Source organism: Sceloporus undulatus, chromosome 5 (assembly GCF_019175285.1).
Source record: "Sceloporus undulatus isolate JIND9_A2432 ecotype Alabama chromosome 5, SceUnd_v1.1, whole genome shotgun sequence".
In the NCBI taxonomy this organism is placed as follows: Eukaryota; Metazoa; Chordata; class Lepidosauria; order Squamata; family Phrynosomatidae; genus Sceloporus; species Sceloporus undulatus.
Window position 1 is genome coordinate 145,781,516 of NC_056526.1, and position 24,237 is coordinate 145,805,752.

The following is a 24,237-nucleotide window of genomic DNA, read 5'->3' on the forward strand; positions in this document are numbered from 1 at the left end:
ACTTTCAATGCTGTAGGGACTGAACTTTGTTTCTCAAACCCAGAGCTCACCTTGTTGTTGCTGTTGCATGCCTTGAAGTCATTTTTATTTATTACAATCCTAAGGCAACCTTAACATGGGGTTTTCTTGACAAGATTTGTTCAGAGGAGCTTTGGTATTGGCCTTCCCCTGAGGCCAAGAGAGTGTAACTTGCCCAAGATCACTTGGGTGAAACAGATCACTCCAAAATGGCGGATTAGGGCTGCCCTGGAGCCGCTCACCCCCGCGACATGGCACCCACATGCCACAGCCCCAGTCGTCCCCAGACCTGGCCCAAATAGGAATGGAAAAGATCTGCTCCCATTTCGGCTGGTAAAAAGCCACCTTTGGTTGCACCACTGCAAGCTCAGACTGTCTTCAAGCCGCTCCAGGGGCATGCAGCATCAAAACACTATGCCTCCAGAACAGCTTGGAACTGCTCCTATCTAAGTGGCTGGGTGGCTTCTGGTTGGCTTTGTCAAAATGCCACACCCCCAAACCACCCAGAAGTCAGCTTTTACAGCCAGTCTGTTCAGCCCCTTGGTGGGTTTCATGGCCAAGTGGGCAATTATACCCTGGTCTCCAGAGTCATAGTCCAACACTCAAACCACTACACCATGCATGCTGCTGGCCCTGCCAATAAGCAAGCTAAGGCAACTGGCCCCACTAATAGGTAAGCTCAGGCAGCAAATCATATGGTTGTGATCTTGAAAGCAAATTGTTAGTTGTTTAATGTGTTGTTACTGTATTTTAGTGCTGGGAGATGCTTATGGGATTTAATGTCTCACATGCCAAAATAACTTTGCTGGCTTTATATGCTGTGTAGATTGATTTAAGTGAATGGGGACCACCAATTGCTGTTCTGCTTCAGGTGCCAAAATGTCTTAGGCGGACCCTACCCAAGGCACTTCCTTTTACTTAAAAAGCAGTAGGTCACCTGGGTCCCAAGCACATTTAACAGCTTTGTGACTTACTGCAGCCCTTTCCTGTTTCTATATAAAGCTTTTCTCCATAAACTTAGATGCAATATCTTCCCTCAGTCCTGCCTGTTCCTATCTCACTTCCATGATTCCTTTGACATTTCCCCGATCATTGGCCCGTGGACCCTATTAACTACTTTTCTCTAATGCTTCACTAGAAATGGTTTGCTGATTATTCATCTGCCTCATTCCTCAGACACCATGGCCTTGATGAGATCGACCCAGGCAGTACTATGTCCTGCCTCACCAATAGAGAACCTAGTCCTCCATGAATGGCTTGGTGCTGAGATCTTTATATCTAACAGTTTGAGAATAAAGTAACAGAGACAAGAGTTCTAGTCACAAGACTTACCAGTCAGCCCATAACTTTAAATGGGCTGACATCCAACTGACACCTACAACAATATGTTACAATATGGAGTGTGTCTATTCAGGATGTCAGCTTGCTATGCCCTTTTCTAGGATAAAACAGAACTAGGAGCCAAGGTGACAGAGTAACTCTTTAGACCTCATCTTACCCACACTTTTTGAAAGTAAGGTACTCCATTCCTCCCTCACCACTTGACTCCCCCTCCCATGCTCAGTTCTCATTGGTTTTATTTAGTTTTTGGAGGGAACTGGTCCATTAAAAGTGTTTATGGGGGAATTCTAAAAACAATTACAGTTCCCCAAGCTTGCTGATAACTAGAGTTTTGGCCACATAAGCTATGACACACAGTGGACTCAGTTTGCTATTAGTGTATATCATGATGATAGGCGAACCTGAAGGGGGAAAAAGAAAGGGATTGGTTAAGTGGATACTCTGCTTGGACTAGAAGTTTAAGTGCAAACAAAGTGAGCCTAGGGATGTCAGGAAGGTTTTTGCCGACACATTTAGTTTTGTGAAGAGTTTGAAGAAGGCCTTTGGGGAAATGTGAAGACTTGGGAACAAAAGAATTTGTCTCTAGCACAGCATTTTTTCTTTACTTTTTTATTAATAATACTTAAATAATGTAAAGTCTTATATTGTTGCTTTGTGCCTTCAAGTCTTTTTTGACTTATGGCGAACCTAGGGCCATATCATGGGGTGTGTGTATGTGTGTCTGTAAAGGCGGGAGTATATATACAAGAAAACCCCATGATATGGCCCTAGCCATACATCAAAAGTCATGCACACACACATACATCCCATTTTGGGGCTGACTACTAACAAGGCCTTCTTCTTAGTGGCAACAAGAAAAGCTAGAATTCTAAGTGAGGTTTCTCTGGCAGATCTCAAAGAGTTTATTATTTTTTTAAAGAGGAAGGTAATCTATTTATATGTTAGAAGGCATTCAGTGAGGTACTACAGATCCAGAAGCTATGTCTCTGTTACTTTATTCTCCCACTGTTAGATATAAGGATCACAGCACCAAGTCATTCATAGAAGACTAGGTTCTCTATTGGTCAAATCCAAGCTGCCGAAATAATCCAGTTTGACACTGCTTTAACTGCCTTAGCTCATTGCTAGGGAATCCTGGGAATAGTAGTTTGCTGTGGCACCAAAATTCTCTGACAGAGATGGCTAAGTGTCTCACAACATTACAGTTCCCAGAATTCCCTAGCATTGAGTCAGTTAAAGCGTTGTCAAACTGGATTATTTCTGCAGTGTGGGTGGACCATAGAATCATAGAATTGGAAGATACCACAAGGGCCATTCAGTCCAATCGCCTGCCATGCAAGAAAACACAATCAGGGTACTCCTGACAGATTGCCATCCAGCCTCTTTTTAAGTACCTCCAAAGAAGAAGACTCCACCACTCTCCGAGGCAGCATGTTCCACTGTTCAACAACTCTTACCACCAGGAAGCTCTTCCTACTGTTTAAGTGGAATTTCTTTTCTTGTAAAATCATAGAATCATAGAATCATAGAGTTGGAAGAGACCGCAAGGGCCATCCAGTCCAACCCCCTGCCATGCAGGAAATCATAATCAAAGCATTCCCGACAGATGGCCATCCAGCCTCTGTTTGAAGACCTCTCAGGAAGGAGACTCCACTACACTCAGAGGGAGTTTGTTCCACTGTCGAACAGCTCTTACTGTCATGAGGTTCCTCCTAATGTTGAGGTGGAATCTCTTTTCCTGTAGTTTGCATCCATTGTTCCGCGTTCTAGTCTCTGGAGAAGCAGAAAACAAGCTTGCTCCCTCCTCAACATGACATCCCTTCAGATATTTAAACAGAGCTATCATATCACATCTTAACCTTCTCTTCTCCAGGCTAAACATACCCAGCTCCCTAAAGCGTTCCTCATAGGGCATGGTTTCCAGACCCTTCACCATTTTAGTCGCCCTCCTTTGAACACACTCCAGTTTCTCAATGTCTTTTTTTAATTGTGGTGCCCAGAACTGGACACAGTATTTCAGGTGGGGCCTGACCAAACCAGAATATAGTGGCACTATTACTTCTCTTGTTCTAGACACTATACTTTTATTGATGCAGCCTAAAATTGCATTGGCCTTTTTAGCTGCTGCATCACACAGTTTACTCAAGTTCAACTTGTGGTCTACTTGGACTCCTAGATCCCTTTCCCATGTACTTTCATTCAGCCAGGTGTCCCCCATGCTATATCTCTGCATTTCATTTTTCCACCCTATGTGCAGTACCTTACATTTCTTCCTGTAGAAGTTCATTTTGTCAGCTTTGACCCAGCTTTCTAGTCTATTCAAGTCATTTTGAATTTTGATCCTGTCCTCTGGAGTATTAGCTATTCCTCCTAATTTGTTGTCATCTGCAAATTTGATGAGTATGCCCCCAATTCTGTCATCCAAGTCATTGATAAAGATGTAGAATAACACTGGCACTAGGACAGAGCCCTGTGAGACCCCACTGGTCACTTCTCTCCAGGATGAAAAGGAGCCATTTGCTTGTTAGAAGGGCACAGTATCTAAACATTTTACTTTTCCAAAGTTTATCTTTATTAGATCTATAAAGTATTAACAACAGGGAGGTAATGTAATGTTTAATTCTTCCTGATTGTTTTAGAATAACTACACAGAATGATGTTTTAAATTAGCAAAATTACACATATTGGGAGTCAAACAAAAGTGTTGCACGTCTTATAATTCATATGTTCTTTATTCAGCATAGGAAAAATGATTAAAAGCATATAATATATAAATTATATACAGGATCTTTGGACATTTAATATCTCACTGGTCTTCTTTTGTCTTCTTCTTGATTATTTATTAAACAGTACTAAAACTATTTCATGAAGGACATAAAGTTAAAAAATCTTTCTTATAATCACAATTTTCTGTTAAACTGTATATATATGTAAACTTCTACAATGTAGTTCTGCATTGTTCAGGGGGGAAAACACCAGGGCATAGAGCTCCATCTGATCAACTCAGCTCCTATCCAAACACCAGGTGTCAGTCATGTGCTCATCTGTCACTACTTTCATATCTTAACTGCCAGAATTAATTTCCACAATTATGTTAGCAGGTGAAAGAACTGTCATTCAGAGTCGGTTCTGACCTATAAATCAGCCAGCCACCACTCTGCTCTCTTGGGCTAACTTGTACACCAACATTTCTAGGTTAAAGAAATGTATCTTGAGAGTATTGGAGTAGGATTACTCTCCATTTCCCCTAAATATCTCTCCACAAATGTATGTGGCATCTCACAGTGTGACAACTGATATCGGGTACAAGCTTTGGAGACACTCTTTTTGAATCCCTGCAGGTTGATGTTAAAGTTGTAATCCTCTGTAGCCATAAAAATATTTTCAGCCTAAAATATGGCAGGCTCTTTTCAAGAATGAAATCTTCTTTCTTTTCTACATCCTGAGACTTTCTCTCCTTTCTACACCACATCTGTTGAATGTTTCCAACCCTCTTTGCTCTTTAATCTCATGGTGTCACCAGTAAAACAGAAATACTGGACAGACATGTTGTTGACCAACATTACTGTTGTGTCAGCATGATACTATGTGCTACAAATGGTCCCGAAGCATATCTATACAATTTTAGTTCTCTGAAGCTTGTGTATCCATGTTCAGGTCTCCAGAATGTGGTTCCAGTGTCTCTTGGGGAATTAGCTAGAGCCTTGGTGCTGTAATATGTCAAATGGCAAATATTATGGCTTAGCTCATAGGTATTTATCTTCACTTAAGCGGTGGACTTCTCTTGTCTCCCCCCTTCTTTCTGCAGAAATAGGAGGTGGTGAGTGGTGATAATGGTGATGCTTTTGGCCAGACAAAGGGTACAAAGCAAACCTCTACTCCTTGACTATGAACTCTATTCAGTTAATGGATGATAAGTTAGGATTCCAGCTAGCATCTTTTAAAACTGTATTTTCTGAGATGGTTACTCCCAAAATATGTGGAAACTTATTTTTCTAAAGAGTAAATTTAACACTTGCTTTTAGTCCAACACTTGGTTTCTTTTTGTCCCTATGTGTAGCCACCTGTGTAGAAACATTTGCATAAAACAGTAATGCCATGTACAAGCATAACCATGCAATAGAATATATGGTATTACATGAGCAAATATTTTCACAGTTGTGCCTACATACTGTATTGTGTGTGTGTGTGTGTGTGTGCATAACCTTCCTTATCATAGAACCATAGTACTAACTTTGTAATACATGCTGTGTGGTGTATGGTATTTGTAGAACTAGCTTATATGTACTCTGCTTGGCTGTTTTTTTAAAGCAAATCCACTTGCTAGTTACAACTAAACATACTAAATTAACTGCTGATCACTAAATCAGCACATAGCTAAATCCTACTATCTAGCTGGGACTAGCAGTTGAATTTGGGCATATATATTAAATTTGTATGAATTTTATCAATATTTCTTAGTGCCTGCTGTTCAAAGGGTTAAAAGCATAGTTTGGTCTTATAAATAGGCCTACAAATTTTCCTGGCTTGCAAGTCTTTTAAGAGCTTTCTGATGACTGACAGTGTATGTGCCTTCAATCACCATGAATTTCAGGAGATGCTTTTGCCATTGCCTTCCCCAGAAGTACAGCATACTGCACCCAGTATTCGTTGGCAATCTCCCATCCAAGTACTAACAATGCCTGACCCAGCTTAGCCATTAGGAGATTTAGGTCAAATCCTTAATACAACACTGGAATAATTGAATACCTGGTATGAGCATAAGAACATGGGAAAAAGGCTGCTGGATGAGACCAAAGACCTAAACAATCCAGTATAGTCTTCCCAATTTATTTCGAATATTTGTATTACATTTTTTGACTGTTAGCCAAAAAACAAACAAACAAAATAACATGCTCCCAAGGCAGCTTACAAATAATCAATGTGACAGTTTCCTGCCCTGAGGCCTACAATCAAAATAAGACAAGGGCCTGTTACAGACTGCCAAAATAAAGCTGCTTCGGGTCTCTTTGGAGGTATGCTGTTTAAATGATGCATGGGTCCTAAGTCCGGAGGTCGCGCCAAAGCCACACTCCATTCCTAAGAACTGGAGGGCAGCTTTGGTGCAGCTTCTGGATTCTTAGGGCGCATGCATCATTTAAACAGCATCCCTCCAAAGAGACCCGAAGCAGCTTTATTTTGGCAGTCTGTAACAGGCCTAGGAAAGAGAAATGGCAGTGGGGATGGGGATTAAGTCTGGCAGATACTGCCTGTTCTCCTCTCCCTTTCAGGCTACAGCGGTGGGAGTTGGGATGAAGGGGAGGGCCTTTCATCTGCTGCTGGTCTAGATATGATGGAGCTGTGTCTGCCTACACTTTTCTCCTTATAAGGCCACAGCGCTGACAGTTAGAATGGAGGGGAGGACAGTCATATGGCAAGGGGAAGCCCACAAGTAGGACATTGTACAATAACATTTTTCAGTAACAACCATTCATCTGCATTTAAAAAATTATCCCTTTAACAAATTGGTGTGTGCTTATATGTCTTCAATTTGACTTCGGCTGATGGTGACCATTGGCAATATTATTCAGAGAAGGCTCACTATTGCCTTGCTCTAAAGGTGAGACAGTATGGCTTGCCCAAAATCATCCACTGGGTTTCCATGGCTGAGTGGGGATTTGAATACTGGCCTCAAAAGCCCTAGTTCTGCATTCAAACCACTACACCACACTGGCTCCCTACATTTTTGTGTAAATCCATATATTTATTTTGGGGACGCAGTTATAGAATGGGCAATTCACCAGTTTTGGCTCTTTCTTGTTCTCGACTTGGAATTGATGCTTTCAAACAGCTGTAGAAGATACTGTAATCTCGGTTGGTTGAGGTGGTTATAACCAAATGTAAATAAGAATATGCCCATGGATTTGAAGTAGTCAGTATTACTCATCCATAAACACTTTTGCAACATAGCATGTGGTGTAAGCTCCCTTGAGCCTGTAAGCACAGAAAGTGTGTGAATCCTTGCACAGATGATATTTTACACCATAATATTATTGTAAGCTGTCGTGATTGTATCCCTTCTTCAATTATTGGCAAAAGAGAAGGTTTTTTTTTATTGGCACAGGTTGATGTTTTTTTGCAAGATGTGTTCCTGTTCATGTTGTGCATACATTTTGACTTTCAGACTAAATTTTAAATAAATGAAAGGTATACTTGTAAATTTAAATGAGGCTTTTAATCTAAAACAGAAAGTTCACCCAGGTACAGAATAAAATGGAATTGTCCAACATCTGGAAGCATGTGCTGATTTTAAAGGTGAATTCTATACTGAACTATATGTTGTCAGAATTTATAAATATGTTTTTCTGCCATATTTTATTTTATCTGGTAGTTGTCTTGTTCTAATTAAAAAATAAATAAAAAAAATCCTTCTCTAGAAAGCTATTAGGCCATTGAGAATTGAATGTTAGTGCATGTGTTGTGTATTAGAATACTGTAGGTAATTTTACTGCTGCTAACTTCAAATCCTCAAGAGGGAGTTAATTACAGGAAAACCTTTCTAAATATCAGCTGCATATTTTCCATGACAAGAGGTTTTTCAATTCTCATTGAATAATTCCAGAACCAGAGTTTTGTTTAGTTATTGCCACTGGTACATTTTTAAAAGGGGAAGAAAAGGGGGGAAAACTGTCTTGCCTCTTGACCAGCAATGCTTCTGGTAAACAAACATTTCTAAACCAACAGAAAATGTAAAAGAAAAGCTTCCTAGCTGGGGCAAACTGAGATTTAAAAAACTGAGATTCATTGCAAACTGAACTCAGGCATTTTAAAACAAAAGATGTGGAATCCAAACTGATGTTTTGTCTACTGTTTTAATGTGAATAGTTTTATTTGAAAATTTATGTTCCCATGTTTACGGAGACAATTAAGCTTTATGTTTGGCCACTAGGGATTGCCTTCCTCTGTAAATGTTTGCAGATTAAAGGTTTTTAAAAATAAGCCCCTGGAACCTCAAGCTATGTATGGCAGTAATCAAAAAGTAATGAGCAATGTGTTGAAGCTGGTTGACCAGGATGTGTTTGGCATATGTTTGCAAAATGAGACCTGGTCCAGTATATTGCTTTCCTCCCCCCCCTGCAAAGCTACCCAAAAATTGTGTGTAAGTCTTCAACTCCTTCTGGGTACTAGAAAGCTGAATAGGTTTCTTGTACTCTGCAGCTGCAACATGGGAAGTAATAGTGAGATAAGTAGGGAATTGCTGCCTCCTATCTGTTTCCTGTTGTCAGCTTGAAATTTAAAGAAAGTGCACTTTAACATAAAATGATAGCAAAGTTTAGGACAGAAGTAGGTTCCCCCCCTCCTTGAAAAATCTGCACATTTGCTACATTAGACATATAGAATGGGCACATATGTTTTAAAGCAGTCATTTTGATAGGTCATTTAGAGGAAGACAGGGGCAGGCCTCCTCTAAATAAGCCCTGCCAAGAAGACCCTATGATAGGGATGCTATACATTGAAGTTGACTTGAAGGCACCGTAGCAACAAAATGGAACTACCATCACACATGTATCCTTGAATATAATGCTTTGGCTGAAATAAATATTTTGATAGAAGAAATACTCTACATTTGGCTGGAAAAACTGGGATTTTGCTGAGAGAGTCTCAGTTTGCTGTTAAGGCATCCCAGTCTTCACACTTGAGACTGACTGAGAGAAAGAAGATGGTAGCATAAGCTTTCTTAGACTTGAGTAAGGAAATGATGAAGATGGACTTAGGTCTAGGAAAGCTTATGCTACTAACTTCTTTCTCTCAGTCATGCTCAAAGGTGCCACAAGATCCCTGTTATATACTGGTCAGAAAACGATGAAGATGATGAAGTGGATTTAAGTCTACAAAAGCTTGAGTTACCACCTTTGTTTCTCTCAGTTCAATGGTGGTGGTGTTGTTCTTGTTGTGTGTCTTCAAGTCCTTTCACGTTTGTTCAGAAGGGGTTTGCCTTTGCCTTCCTATGAGGTGGAGAGTGTGTGACTTACCCAAAGTCACTTGGTGGGTTTCAGTGACTGAGCAGGGATTTGAACCCTGGTCTCCAGAAGCGTAGCTCAAACCATTAACCCCCTCTGGCCCATTCAGTTCAGTAGTGATTGCCGGCCTCCCATACAGAGGCCTTGGTCAGTCAGAAGAAGCAAACCCCTCCAGCTTCACTTCTAAGTGTTCATAGAGTGCAAGGTTGATTACCAAGGATGCAGTCGTGAAGTCCCCATAGCCTTTTTAAAAATGCATAGATCTGCTAATGCTGCTGAGCTGCCAGTTCACATCCCAGCAGCTTCTGTGTGAGGCTAAGTGACTGCACTGCCTTGTGCTGGAGCAGTGCTCTGGGTGATGCCTCTGCAAAAGAGAAGGCGGTGGTGGGTCTGCTGGAAAAGGCTAACTAACCACACTTTCCCCCTCTCTGTTGAAGCCTCAATAGCCTCCCCCCCCCACACACACACAGGCATATCCTCACAGGGAATATGTCTAGGAATAACACTTTCCCTATTAGGGAAACCAAAAAATTCTAGCAGGCTCACATAGGCATTGGGGATCCTATCCACACTTCAGAAATAATTCAGTTCAACACAACTGTATCTGCCATGGCTCAGTGCTGTGCACTTCTGGGATTTGGTGTTTGTTGTGGCATCAGAGCTCTATGACAGACTCCCACAATTCCCAGAATTCGGTAGCATTGAGCCCTGGCAGTTAAAGCGGTGTCAACCAGGACCATGTCTGCAGTGTGGATGCAGCCTTCTCGCAGCTTGTCTCCGGCTTGCAGGCGTTTATAGTAGATAAAAATGCGGAAAGCCGGCGTGGTTTAGGGGTTTGCTTGTCTCTGGAGACCAGGGTTCAGGTCCCTGCTCTGAGTCACACTCTCTCAGCCTCAGGGGAAGGCAGCTCTGGACCAGTCTGGCCAAGAAAACTCCCTGATGGGAAAGGACTGGAAGGCACACAACAACAACAGCACCCCCCCCCCCGACTGTCCTTGCTCCGTTTACGCCTTAGATTGCCATTAAAAACCTTCGATTTTCCATTGATGCCGGTGGACTGAGTGTTGGGACTAAAAAGCAAAAAATTACAATATTTTTTAAAATGCCTTAAACGTTTATTCAAAGGTAAATCCCAGAGTTTAGCCTCCACTCCCCCCCCCCCCCCCCATGTGTGTCCAAACTGGTGGGAAGTTGGCTGCTTTTTCTCCTCCTCCTCCTCGGAGCCCTTCTCCTCCTCCATCCCTCCAGAGGCTGGCTCTCAGCTGCAGCGAAGTGGACGGAATCCCACTTTTATTTGTCGGGTTTCGGCCAGATCATTTCAGAGGCTGAAAAGCAGCCCCCTCAGCCATGGGGAAAACAACCCCTTGGGCAAGTCACACTCTCTCAGCCTCAGAGGATGGCCAGGGCAAGAAAAAAATAAGTCGGAAAGGACTTGGAGAGGCACAAAAGACGCATAAAAAACGGGGAGAGGAGCAACGAGAGAATAGCTGCATTGCAGAAGTAATCCAGTTTGATACTTCTTTCAGTGCCATTGGCTCCCTGCTATGGCATTCTGGGAATGCAATGCTGATGCCGCGTATGATAATGTTTCGTTGACTGCTGTCTTGTGTGCTTTCAAGTGGCAGTTAAAAGCGGCGTCAGAACGAATTATATGCCCGCGGTGCGGATGCTTTCCTTGGGGGGAAATATCCCTCTCTGAGACATCGTCCTTTTCTGAGGTCTGGAAGCCCTCCAGCTGAGGCTTTTCCCCAGGGAAGTGTGCTCTCTGTCGGGGGGTTTCCAAGTAGCGCCGCGGAAGCCTGGGTCTAGAGCGCAGTCTGGAAAGAGTTCTGCGCCTTCCAGGCATTTCCGATGCTGACCTCTCTTGGGGTTTTCTTGGCAGGGTTTGTTCAGAGGAGGCTTGCCATTGCCATCCTCTGAGGCTGAGAGAGTGTGACTTGCCCAAGGCCACCCCAGTGGGGTTCCAGGGCTAAGTAAGCATCCAAACCCTGGTCTCCAGATTTGTACCAAGCATCAAACCACTACACCAGTAGTCCCCAAACTGGCCTCTTTCAGGGATTTTGGACTTCAGCTCACAGAATCCCAGGTTATTGTAGGACATGGCTGAGGCTTCTGGGAGCTGGAGTCCAAAAATCTCTTAAAGGGCACAGTTTGGGGACCACTGCGCTGCACCAAAAAGAAGCCAAGGCAAAGGGACCGACTTCTGTCGCCTTGTAGACAGTTGCCTCACAGAAACTCATGATCCAGTGGAATAGGGCTTGAGGAGGTCTTCCAACTAACTACAGAATGAAAAAGCCTCATGAGTTTCAGTGGGTCTACGCTAAACATGACTAAGACCAAGTCACACTCTCTCAGCCTCAGGGGAAGGCAGTAGCAAACCTCCCTCTGAACCAATCTGGCCAAGAAACCCCCTGATCGGTTCATTTTATTAGAGTCGCCATAAATCGGAAAAAGGTGTGAAGTCACACAACCACAAAAACAACAACAAATCCACTCGTGCTGCTTGACAGGTTTGAGGATCGGTTCCTTTCCGTTCAGAGAGGTATCGAACTGGATTATATATTTACAGATCCATGGAAGTCTGTAATCCGAGTTCCCTGGACCTCCCTCCTCCATAAACTTTGCAGTCTTAGCTTCTAAACCCCCCCCCCTTTTTTTTTATTGTGGCCTGGGGTGACCAAGGGTGGTCCTCCTTTTCCAGGCCACGTCCTCTATTTCAGACTTCTGCCCAGGAGGAATTCCAACATGCCCTCCATTTTGAACCTGACTCAGAAGCATGGATTTACATTTCTAGGAGTGGTTTTAGCTTTTCTGTGGTCATGCCTTTCTTTTTTTTTTTAATGTTCTACATTTTGTCCACCTTTGTGGTAAGGACATCTGGTCACCCTGTGTGGTCCCTGGCCCTTCCACCCCCCTTCCCATCCCACTTTTGAGCTTCCAGTTAGTTGTTCAAGGTATAAGTTCCCTTACAGGTGGTTTTGGGGAGATGGGACTGATCCTGTTTTGTCATTCAGAATATGGGATGGGTTTAAATGCAAGTCTTGGCTAAATTTAATCAGATTACAAAGGAGTCTGCTGAGGTGGCTAAAGCCCTGGAGCTGGTTTGCTAGCCTACCTCCCCCCAGCTGAGATCTCTGCATCACTTTCCCTCCATCCCAGCCTTGAGTATCTATCTGTCTAAGGAAGGTTACTTCTCCCTCCTGCCCCTTGTTGTAGCTATTGTCTCTGAGGGTTGATTGACAGCCGCGTTTCTCTTTTCATTTCAGCTCCAGATGAAGATGTACTTGTTAAAGGAAAGCAGTCTATCAAGAGCCAGGCTTTAGGAAATCAGAACTCGGAGAGTGAGATTCTCTTGGAAGGCGATGATGATACCTTGTCATCCATCGAGGAGAAGGAACTGGAGAACTTAACTGGTAACTTCAGCTGTCTATTACCTCCTCCTGATGGGGTCTCCTTACTGGTTTCTCTCCCTCAACTCCCTTGGCAGCACCTTCTGTGCTATAGGGAGGAGAAACAGTGCTGGACTGGTCTTTCTTTGCATTGTCCTAAGATAATGTTCTGCCCTTAGGATCACTTTGGATTAAAACTGGGGGATTGTGCATGTATATGTGGGTATGTGCCTAGCTTGATATATAACATGATCCAGTGAAATGCATTTATATACATATACATAGATAATATATCTATATATCTATATCTATCTATCCATACATATATACAGTGGTACCTCGGGTTACGAAATTAATTCGTTCCGCGGCTAATTTCGTAACCCGAAAAACCTTCGTAACCTGAATTGCCATAGGCGTATCAGAAACTAGTATGTATCTGTTTTGGGTGGGGAAATTCTGGGAACCACAAAAGTACATTAAGTACAAAAAAAGTGTAAATACACACACACACACACACACACACAAAACAGCTCCATTCAACAAAGGTAGTAATTTCTTCAAAACAAGGCAGTGCTCTGAATTTTGGGAGACCCCTTTTGTATCAGTCTAATCTTGCATTTACCTCCTGTTTATATTTACCTGAAGTATTTTTCTTTTTTGCTGTAGCAGATTTTTACAACTCATAATATAAATGTATGCCAAGCAAACTTTCCCACTTGGAAGTGTTATATTATATATATAATAATACCACCCACTTGTCTGAGGGCTAGAATTGTAAATGTGGACGTCACTTCTACTCTTTTATTTTTTATACAATTCTGGCTATGGCTATATTTCACGCTAACTTTCAAAACAAGAATATTTTCTTATTAAAATTCCATTTTGCTGGAAGTGAGTGGATGGGGTGAGGCTAAGCTCCCCCTGATTTATACAAAGCAGCCTTAAATTGTATTTTAGTGAAGCTCCTTATGCATTGCACCATCTGCCTAGCACCATATAACAGAAACCAAACATGAAAATATAGAATGATGTCAAATCAATGTACCAAAATCAGTAAAGCAGCAGCATTGTTGAGGGAAGTTCTTATTGAAACAGCTCTTCAGCAGACCCTCCAGAAGCCTCCTTTCCTTGGCCTTTCCTCACTCCCCCTCCACCTCATTCTACATTTGTTGCTTCTGTTAATACATTCATACTGTAATAGAGGTGAAAGGGGAGTTTAATTATATAATCTTGACAATGGCAATAGGATTAAGAAGTAATCCTTGCTAATAAAGTACTGTGGGTTAGAAATGAAGTTGAAATTGTCAGGGGTTTTCAAGGGGACCTGAGCTGCCCTGGCTCTTGCAGCTGTCTGCTTGCCCTGTAATTGAATGTCTGAAAGTGATTGAAAAAATGTTATTTCTTTCCTGGATTACATGCTAATGTACAGAGGGCAAAGGGAGACAGCAAAAGAACACATAGCTGCTTATTTCATCCATTTGTGGGAATGAGCTTTGGGAAATCACGGCAGTCGTGCAGCTATCGGATGCCCATCTGCAAACACAATGTACTGGGAATAGAGGGCAAAGCTGCTCTGATCTCAGCAGAGCATCTCTTCTATTGTCCTACTGGCACACATTGAGATTGATGCAAGATTAAAGACCATCACACCTCCTCACAATTGACAGAAATGACAATTTGTCAGAATTTTTTGGCAGTTATTCACCCATTGATTGCCTAAGTGTGTGCACCTCATTTATACATACTTTATTAATGAAAAGGGGTATGTGTCAGGCATGTAGTTATACGGTATTTTTAAACAAAGGCCTCAGTTGATAAATATGTTGGTCTCAGTGTTCTGTGGAGTTGAATGACAAATATAACCCACTTTCTTTCTCTAGATGTTATTTTTTATAATAGGCTGCATATTGTTAGATCTGTGCCCAGCCTATTGTTTTGAGTAGTACACTGATCTGTCTCTGTGATAAGCCCTGTGGAGATGTGATTATTCCAATAAAAAACCATCCATTTGGAAACCCATGCTCCAGCTGTTTACTCCCACAGTCCCTGAGCTGCACTAATGCTCTGTGGATTCCTTGGAAAAATACATAAAACAGGCGAGTTGAAGCCTCATTTCAATTGCTATACTTTTCTGGCAATGAGTAATATTTAACTTTTTAAAAAATAGGACTGTGCCGTGCATAAAAATAAAAGCCTGTGTGTGAAATTCTTGAAGATCTTGTAAACAAGTAATAAGAAAGAAATCTGGGTCAAATTGGATCTTCAACATTCACATCTGAAACATATTTCTCATCCAAGCACCCCCCCCCCTCAATATACGGTATTGTATGGAGCATAAAGTATTCAGTTCTGAAGCATTTCATAACTTACGAATGACAAAAGCTAATCTAACAGCCATCTAAATGAACATATTATCTGCATTGGTTTCAGCTGTGGTTGCTCAAACGTTTGGCAGCACAGAAGTGTACAAATAGCATTACATGTGCTTTGGGTGATGGTGGTGAATAAAAATTTCATTTGTACATCAAGTTATTTTTGTAAGAAGTGCAGCTGGGTACTGTAAGCTAATAAAATATGCTTATTTTTGTACTTGCCGCTCAGACCATCGATAACTAAATTGCCTGTGTGTTTCTTTTGGTAGGTCCTGTTAGTCTGTCTACGCCGGCTCAACTTGTGTCCCCCTGTGTAGTGGTGAAGGGCACACTTTCCATCACCGCCTCTGAATTGTATTTTGAGGTAGATGAAGAAGAGTCCAGTTTTAAGAAAATTGATCCCAAGGTAAGAGATCTTTGACCCCCCTCCCAAAGCACCAAGGCTAGTGACAAATTGCAAAACAGCTTTAATTTTTCATCCGCTCCGTTCTAAACCCACTGAGCACTTTTCTGTATTTGTGAGTTTTTAATTCGTGAAGTTTTCATGTAAGTGACTCCCGTGTATAGATGGAAAATAGTTCATCCCCGTTTCATGAATAAATTATAGAATAGAAATCTCCAGGGAGGCCCTTAAATAAAGTTGTTTCGCAGCAAGAGGATGTGTTAATAATAGTAAGTTTACCAGCGCTGTCTTTTAAAACCTATGTGCATGCCAGCATTTTACTTTGTCTCCTTACAGTAGTGCTTTAATAAGATTAGTAAATTTCATTGATTTCTCACATTTGCTTTGTATAGATTGAATTAGACTCCACACATGGTTATGCAGAAAAGATAATTCCCATTTGATGATATATATATTAATAGGTTCATTTGCACTGCATTTCTATTTAAATGACAGCAATCTTCAAATGCAAGGACAGTAAATTTCATTCATACACACACACAGAGTAAAAGGACTACTATAAAAGACTGTACCATAATACTAAAATGCGATTAATGAATATGCATTCTTTGTCTGCTTCTGAATTTTAGTGTAAGAAATCCTAAAATATGTTGTTTTGTTGAGGAGGAAGGGCAACACAAGCAATGAATCTCATGTAGCGAGCGTGTTATATTTCCATAGACATAAATTATTTGCTGTATTCCTGTGCAGTTTTTACTTCTTGAATACATCTTAAAAGATGAATATATTATATCTCAAAGAAATGGAGATTATCACTAAACATGATTTAAAAATAAAGCTTTGACTTTGGTGCAGAAGTAGGTAATTCAACTATGAAATTTGAAGCAAACTATATTAATACAGAAAATTTTTGTTTTAAATTGTGACACATATTAAGCATATCAAATTTACTTGGGTGGTAATTGCTATTAAAAGAACCAGTAAAGAGGTGATCAGCTTTATGTATATACTATTCACTTATTGGCTCCCTGCGGCATTGTAAACTTTTAAGTATTAGCTATTAAAAGATGGCTGTTTATCTTTTTTCCATTTTGCAAGAAGCAGATTTCTCCGATCCCAAAATCTGTTTCTGGTTATTTTTACAAAATAAATTTTTAAAAACTGGCTTCTTCAACTGACAGTATTTCTAACAAAAAGCAGAAAAAAGGATGCATAGAAAGCCATCCAAGTATATTAACTTAATCTGGAATGCAGTGGATTTTTTGAGAGTGCTAACCTTCAAACTATTGATTTCCCTTTGTGAAAACTTTTGAAAACTGTTGCTGTTTTGGCTGTGAAGTCAAACACAGTTCTCTTGCAAAGACTGGCACTTTCCCCTCCTTCCCAAAAGATATGGGCAGCTATTCCTTGGGTAGCAACATTTCCCCTTTCAGTACCAACCCTGCATTTCCTCAGATTCTTGTTTAATTTACAAGGCTTTCCAAGTCTGATAAATTCAGAGTCTGTGTGTTTTTCTAAACTCCTGGGAAAGAAAACATTGTGACAAGGTTTTGAAGTAAAACCTGTCCTGGGCATAGCACTGTTGCTGATAGCATCAAAGTTTATATTCCTAGCGCAAGGGAAGCGGTGGCCTTATGAGTTAAGACTTATTTCTTTTCCGAAGCAGGGAGTCCATTCTGAGGCATTTTCACATTTGATATTTCCAGCATTAAACTCCTCTCGATATTGCTTTTTTAAAAATAAGGAGGAGATGTTGTGCAAGTCAATAGATCAAGTTTAATAAGCTAGTGCTGTTTGATAGCATCCAAACCATATACAGTATCCACAATTTGCCCTTTCTGGTTTATACTGGTCCAGTTTGCTTTTAACTGGAAATAAAAATAAGATGAAGTTTTATTATGGAAAAATAAATACTTCATTTCAGACACACTTGGGAGTAAGCCCCACGGAAGTCAGTAGTGCTTACTACTGAGTAAATACTTGGCATTACATTAACAAGTATTTAAAGTGTCCCAGGATTAAATGATCCTTAATTTTTCTAACTACTTGTTTTCTCTCTGAATGTGACATTGTTTTGAAAACAACATGTTAAAAACACAACCTGTTTAGCTTTTTAGAAGGGGACAGATTGGGGTAAAATGCTTTTCTGAACATAGAGCATTTGAATGTGGAAGGAAGTTGTAGCAACAACAACAACATTATCCCCCTTCAATCTGTAGCCCTTCTGCTCAGCTCACCACCTTCATGGCCTGGGGCAGGGTCTATTTAAAAACCCTATAGAAAAACCCTAATGTTTTCAGAAGAGAAATTGGCTCCTTGTAGGGCATTAATTATTCAGAGTCAATCCATATGGCCTTGAAATTCAAAGTCTGGTATTTAACCCAAGTTGTGATAAAGGAGAGAGCAGAGCAAGAGAGGAGGAGAGAACCCACACCAGGCAATGCAAAGTTAAAACCAGGTTTTTTATTGGTTTGTTTGTTTATAATAATTACTGTTACTGTTTTCACCAGTCAATGTAAGGAGAGAGATCTGGGGGAAGAGGAGGCACAGAATTTGTCCTTGGCACTGAAATGGCATTTAAAACACTTTCTCTGTGGCTTTTTAAAAAACGTGTTTTCTTTCTTTGTTTTAACGGAGGGGGAAGTCTATATATAGTTAAATATTTTTGTTTTCACTTGGTGACAACATTCAGGCAAACGAACAGAGAGGGAGAAAAGAGGAAACAGGCACGAATGCCATATAGATATAGATATATATATATACACTGAACTGGAGAGAAAAAGAGGGAAGGAAAGGGAACGCAACGAAATGTACCTCGGGTTTCCTTTGGCGGCCGCAAAGTCCCGTCGTTGTTTTTACTGCCTTTCCCCCCATTATGGTTGTTATTATTGTTATTATTAATGTTTCAAAGGAGTCTTGGCTTGGAGTCTCTTTGGGGTCGAGGAGGGAGTCCAGCGTGTGCGGTGCAGCCCCGGACTAAGACTCCGGAGGCCAGGGTTCAAATCCTCCTTGCTGCCGGAGCCCACTTGGGCGAGTCACACTCTCTCAGCCTCGGAGGGCGGCCAAAAGCAACAAACAGACAAACCCCAACCTCTGAAGCAACTTGCCAAAGAATAAGAACAAGTTCGCCTTCAGTCGGAAAGGACTTGAAGGCACACCAGAAGAAGGAGACGAAGAAAAAAGGATCGTAGAATCGTGGAGTTGGAAGAGAGCGCAAGGGCCATCCAGTCCGACCTCCCTCTGCCATGCAGGAACTCTCCAAGAAGAAGAAGAATAGAAGGAAGAGGAAGAAGGAGGAGAAGGGTGGAGGAAGGAGAAGAAGAAGAAAGGAGAAGAAGAAAGAAGAAGAGGTGGAGGAGGAGGAGAAGAAGAAAGAAGAAGAGGAGGAAGAAGAAGGAGAAGAGGATGGAGGAGGAGGGTCCTTTCTTTCCTTCCATTGGGGAGAAAGCCGAGGAATGTACCTCGGACTTCGTTTGGCCAAAGCAGCAAAAGTCCCGTCGTTGTTCATCCTCTGTCTTTCTCTCTTCTTAATGTTCCTTTGCAAAGGAAAACGAGGAGTAGAGAAAAGCGGGGGGGGGGGGGTTTCCTTCCTTCCTTGGGGGGGGGTTTTTTTTGGGGGGGGGGGTTAAATAAAGCGTTGCTGTCCGTCCTTTTTGGAGGGGGATGCTGTAGAGATAACCCCGGTTTGGCAGCGCTGTCTGGCTCTTGGCTCTGGAATTCTGGAGCTGGAGTTTGTTGTGGGGCCCAGAGCGGAGCCCCCACCACGAACTCCAGCTCCCAGAATCCCAGAGCGGAGAGTGAGCCCAAGGGTGGCTTTTGGGGCTTGCGCCCTATAGCTTGTCGAGGCTCTTGGGGTTGGTGAGGATCTCCCTGGCCAGCCTCCAGGTCTGCTTGGCGGCGCTCTCCAGGGCGGAGTGGGGCTTGCCCTGGAAGAGGTCCAGGTTGGGGAGGAAGTAGTGGGGGCACCGGCGGCACTGGAGGCAGGAGATGAGCTGCAGCAGGATGCCGTTGAGCCGGTCCCCGAGGCAGGCCTCGTCCCAGTCGGTCTCCCGCGGGTGCTTCTCGCACTCGTAGAGCAGCAGCGTCTTCATGTGGTAGTTGTTCAGGGGCTGCCCGGGGAGCTCCAGGTGCCGGTCCCGGAGGGTCTTGAGCACCGAGAGGCACTTGTTGCGGCATCCCCCCAGCAGGAGCCGGTTCTCGGCTTCCCCGAACTGCAGCACCCAGGCGTCGCTCTCGGCGGAGCTCTGCTTGCCGGTCAGGGAGTAGCACTCCTTGGAGAGCAGGTTGAAGCCCTCGGCCTTGACCTCGGCCACGCGGTTGGGCCCTGGCCAAGGGATGTGGGGCAGGGGCCACTGGGCAGCGCTGCGGGGCCAGATGCCCGTGCACTTGAAGGCCGGCGTGATCTGGACCACGTAGCGCTCGCGGATGCGGAGCTTGACCTCGCTGGTGTCGGCGATCATCTTGACCACGTCCCGGTAGCTGCACTTGTCCACGGCTTGGGCCACCAGCGTCTGGAAGCGGGAGCGGATCTTCCGGGCCGAGAGGTAGCCCGAGGCGGTGATGAACTCCACCCAGAGGGACATGCTCCGCTTGCGGCCGTCGCTCAGCTTGAGCACCGCGCAGCCCGGCAGGGAGCCGTCGTCCACGAAGTTGAAGACGCCCATCTGGTTGAGGTAGAGCACCACCTCGAACTCGGTGGGCGAGATCACCTCCAGGCCCTCGTAGCGCGCGTCGATCTCGCTCAGCGAGCTGATGAAGCGCGGCTCCTGCACCTCCACCTCTTTGAGGACGTCCGAGACCACCTTGCAGACCTCGCGGATGGTCTTGGCGATGGCCGCCTTCCGCGCCTGGCACCGCTCCGTGTAGTACTTGTTCAGCTGGTAGACCAGCTTGGCCTGCGCCGCGATCATGTTGGGGCACACGTCCCCCGGGGCCCCGAAGGCCGCCGCCGCCGCCGCCGCTGGGCTGCTCTCGCAGTACGTGGTGGAGGGATCCAAGGCCTCCCCCGCCCAGGGACCCCGGCGCCCCGGCAGCCCCGAGCCCCAGACCCCGCCGGCACAGGCCCCAGGGAGCCCCGCAACGCCTCCCGCGCCTCCCACGGCAGCAACAACCCTTCCCTTTCCCTCCCTCTTTCCTTCCTTCCTTAACTTCCCCTACTTCCTTCCTTCCTTCTTTCTTTTACTTCTTCTCTTTCCTTCCTTCCGCTTCTTTCCTTTCCTTCCTTCTTCCCCTCCCCCTCTCCCTCCCTCCCTCCTTCCTTCTTTAGCTCCCCCTTCCTTCCTTCCTTCCTTCCTTCCTTCCTTCCTTCCTTCCTTCCCTCTCCTTTATTCCTTCCCCCTCTCTCCTTTATTCCCTCCTCTCTTTCCTTCCTTCCTTCCTTCCTTCCTTCCTTCCTTCTCTCTCCAGCCGCCCAAGGTGTCAGGGGATGTCGGTGTCCTTTCTTTCGCCGGTGGGTTTACATGGGAGCCGCCAGCCCAGCCGAGCGGGGCTTCAGTCCTTCATCGGGGAAGTTGGCCCTCCTTCCTTGCAGAACTTGGCTGTCCGGCTGCTAAGGGCGACCCAGGCAGGAGCAGGAGGAGGGAAGCTGCCGTCGGGGGACGGAGAGGGAGCGGCGGAGGCAGCCCAGCAGCAGCCAGGAGAGTCGGGGGATGCTTTCGCCTTCTGGGATGGCACCTTCCCGGCCCCCCTTTCAGAGATGAGCTTCCTTTTCTTTCTGTCTGGGCAACCTTGGCTTGATGTCTTCCTTCCTCCTCCTCCTCTTCCTCCTGGAGTTTACTCGGGGCGCCTTCACTCCCTCATCCTTCCCTTCGTTCCAACTTCGGGGCGAAATGTCCTGAAAGTGTTCTTTGGAGCCGGAGGAAGAGCGGGCGGTTGGGTGCCTTCCTCCACGGAGCAGCAGCCCTCTTTCCAGGACTGAACTCTGCCCCCTCCTCCTCCTCCTCCTCTTCCTCTACTCCCTCTTTCCTCCTGCTTTCCGCTTCCTTCCCCCTCCCACCTTCGGAAGGGGAGGCCGCCGCTCCTCTTACTTTCCTGCGCCGCCTCCTCCTCCTCTGGCGGGATCTCTCTCTCTCTCTCTCTTTCTCTCTCTCTCTTTCCCTCTCTCGTCCTCTTCTGCCTTTGGCGGGGAGCCTTCTTTAGTTTATGAATGGCCCCTGCCTGCCCTGCTGCTGCTGGAGGGAGGCGGAGCCCCGGGATCCTACAAATCGGGGCCCGAGCTGTCAGCCAAGCAGCCAATGTCAGCCTCATCTCCTGGGACGGGAGGGGAGGAAGGAAGGAAGGAAGGAAGGAAGGAAGGAAGGAAGCAAGGAAGGACCAGGAGAGAGAGAGAGGGATGGGGAAAGCACTTGGCAAAGCTCAGGAACGGGAAGGGAAAAAGCACGCCCACCCACCAGAAAAAGCTTTCCCCCAAACCCTGCTGCGGCCTTAAATGGGGTCCTGGAGGCACTGGGAGGGTGGCCCCTAACCCTCTAAATCGTCTTGTCAAAGGAAACTGGCAGCAGGAGCTTGGCCTGGCCTTGAGCCTCCTTCCTTCCAGTCTAGGAAAGCTCAGGCTTCCAGGTCCTTTCTGCAAGACTCTTGCATTTCTGCGTCGGGACATTTTAAGCGAGGGAGCTTTCCTCTGTATTTGTTCCATAAACAGAAAAGCAATAGCCTTGTGGAAAGAAACTGGCCAGCCCCCCCCTCCCCCCCCGAAAGCTAGGTGCAAGCCAGACTCCTGCTTCCTCCGATGCCTTGGGAAGAAAGGCTGGGAAAGCTCATGCTCCCCGTTGCTTCCACTTTTGTCTCAAAGCTGCTACAAGAAATGATTTTAGACTCACACAAGTATAGCTTTGAATTCTTAAACAATCTTGCAATTCTCTGGAGTCATTTGTAGGAGGCTTTTTTCTTTCAAATCAGACGCTTGCAGGGAGGTTCAAGACCAAGGTGGAAGTGATGGCAGGAGGGGCGGAAAGGCCCTTTTCCAGCAAGGGAGCTTCCCTCTCTGTGTAAAAACATTCAGAAGAGAAGGCTTGGTACTTCTTTCTGTCTGCTGCGGACTCAGCAAGCGGCTCTTTTCGGCCCTTCCTTTCCACTGCCCTGAATTTAAAGTCCTTGCTTAAAAGTTGTGAATCCTGCTTAACCTGGAGACGAATAACTCCTCCGGATTCATAACTTTTAGGTAAGAACCTCCTTCTTCTTCTCAGGTTAATCGCTTAATATGGTTCTTTTTGGGGGGCTGCCTGGCGGAGTGCATCATTTGGGGCACGATTGGTGCATTATGCCGATGCTACACACACTTTTTATTTGAATGGGAGAGATAGGTATGGACTCCAACAAGAACAAGAATTTGGATTTCTGTGATTAAATCGAGTGTGTTCATATAAATTATAAACGGAAATAGCTTACGATTAATTGGTAAATAAGTACGAAGGGTTTGGGCTGGTTTTTTCTCTCCCTTCAATATGCATTTTTTAAAAGGGGAAATTAGCCAAATGACGGAAATGGTTCTGTTTCCAAAAACTGAATAAAAATATGTCCTTCCTGGTAGTACGTTTTATTTCGAAATGTTTCCAACCACTTCGGTCTGGAAAGCTTGGCGAGCTGCGTTTTTCCTGGGTTTTCATTCACACTCGCTATCATTATTATTATTATTATTATTATTATTATTATTATTATTAATTATTGTGGAATGCTGGTTTTCATTTGTTTAGTGGAGATATTTCTCCCTTTTTTTTTTTTTTTAAAAAAAAGAGAGGATCTAGTCGGAAATAAGAGAAAAATGTGTGTTTGTGTGTTGTATCCGAGGCGCAAGGAAAGGCGACGGAATGCTCCTAAATTGGGGCTGAGTCCGCAGTGCAGAAATAATCCGGTTTGACACCACTTTAGTGGCCATGGCTTCATGCGATGGGGTTCTGGGAATGGTAGTTTGTTGTGGCACCAGAGGCACCATTCACAGAACCCCATCGCATGGAGCCATGGCCACTAAAGTGGTGTCAAACCGGGTTATTTCTGCACTGCGGATGCAGGAAACTGGTTGGGAATGAAGCACACCAGTTGCCTCCAACCTCCTCCTCCTCCTCTACGCCTTTTCTCTTCAGCCAGAAAGAGATAGATCCTAAATTGGATGCATCTGCACTGGAGAAACAATGCACTTGGACAACATTTAGCCTGTCCAGGATGTGTCTTTTTGTGAGGCAACAGGACGTTTTGGCAGAGAAGGCAAAAGACCTTGTTAAAAAAAGAAAGCCCTACAAAGCCGGGATTCCCTAGGATGGAGCGGCAGCACTTAAAAGTGGTGTCAAACCGCATTGTTCCTGCAGTGCAGATGCAGAGAGAGAGAGAGGCGTGAGGCAGATCTCGAAGGCAACACATTGAAGGGATGGCGATGGAGATAGTCTAGACGAGAGAAAAGAAAAGCCAAAACGGAGCAAAACAAAAATCACAAAAGGGGGACGGGGGAGACTCCGCTTTCCTAAACGTATTTGCTCAGCGCGTGTGTATAGGGTTGCTCTGGCTGCATCTGCATTGCAGAAATAATCCGGTTCGACGCCACTTTAACTGCCATGGCTCCATGCTATGAGATTCTGGAAATTGTAGCTTTGTGAGACCTTTTAGCCGCTGGTGCCACTCAACAAACTACAACTCCCGGACTTCCCTAGCATTGAGCCAGGGCAGTTAAAGCGGCTTCAAACTGGATAATGATTTCTGCAGTGTGTTTCGGAGTCGCGTAAGTG

The 24,237-nt window shown here is 44.4% G+C and overlaps 2 protein-coding genes across 5 annotated transcripts in view; one reads left to right on the forward strand and one right to left on the reverse strand.

Moving 5' to 3' along the window:
* The window catches only part of LRBA (LPS responsive beige-like anchor protein), a 432,959-nt gene that overhangs the window by 223,777 nt on the left and 184,945 nt on the right, over positions 1-24,237 (forward strand). For all 4 annotated transcript variants that reach the window (XM_042467312.1, XM_042467313.1, XM_042467314.1 and 1 more), the window contains exons 39-40: positions 12,626-12,772; positions 15,390-15,526. In XM_042467312.1, the coding sequence (XP_042323246.1) occupies positions 12,626-12,772; positions 15,390-15,526 (284 nt within the window). The remainder of the gene's footprint in view (positions 1-12,625; positions 12,773-15,389; positions 15,527-24,237) is intronic.
* Positions 19,354-20,563, reverse strand: MAB21L2 (mab-21 like 2). Its single transcript, XM_042467316.1, has one exon. It carries the CDS (start codon positions 20,431-20,433, stop codon positions 19,354-19,356), a length of 1,080 nt encoding a protein of 359 aa, XP_042323250.1. The 5' UTR covers positions 20,434-20,563.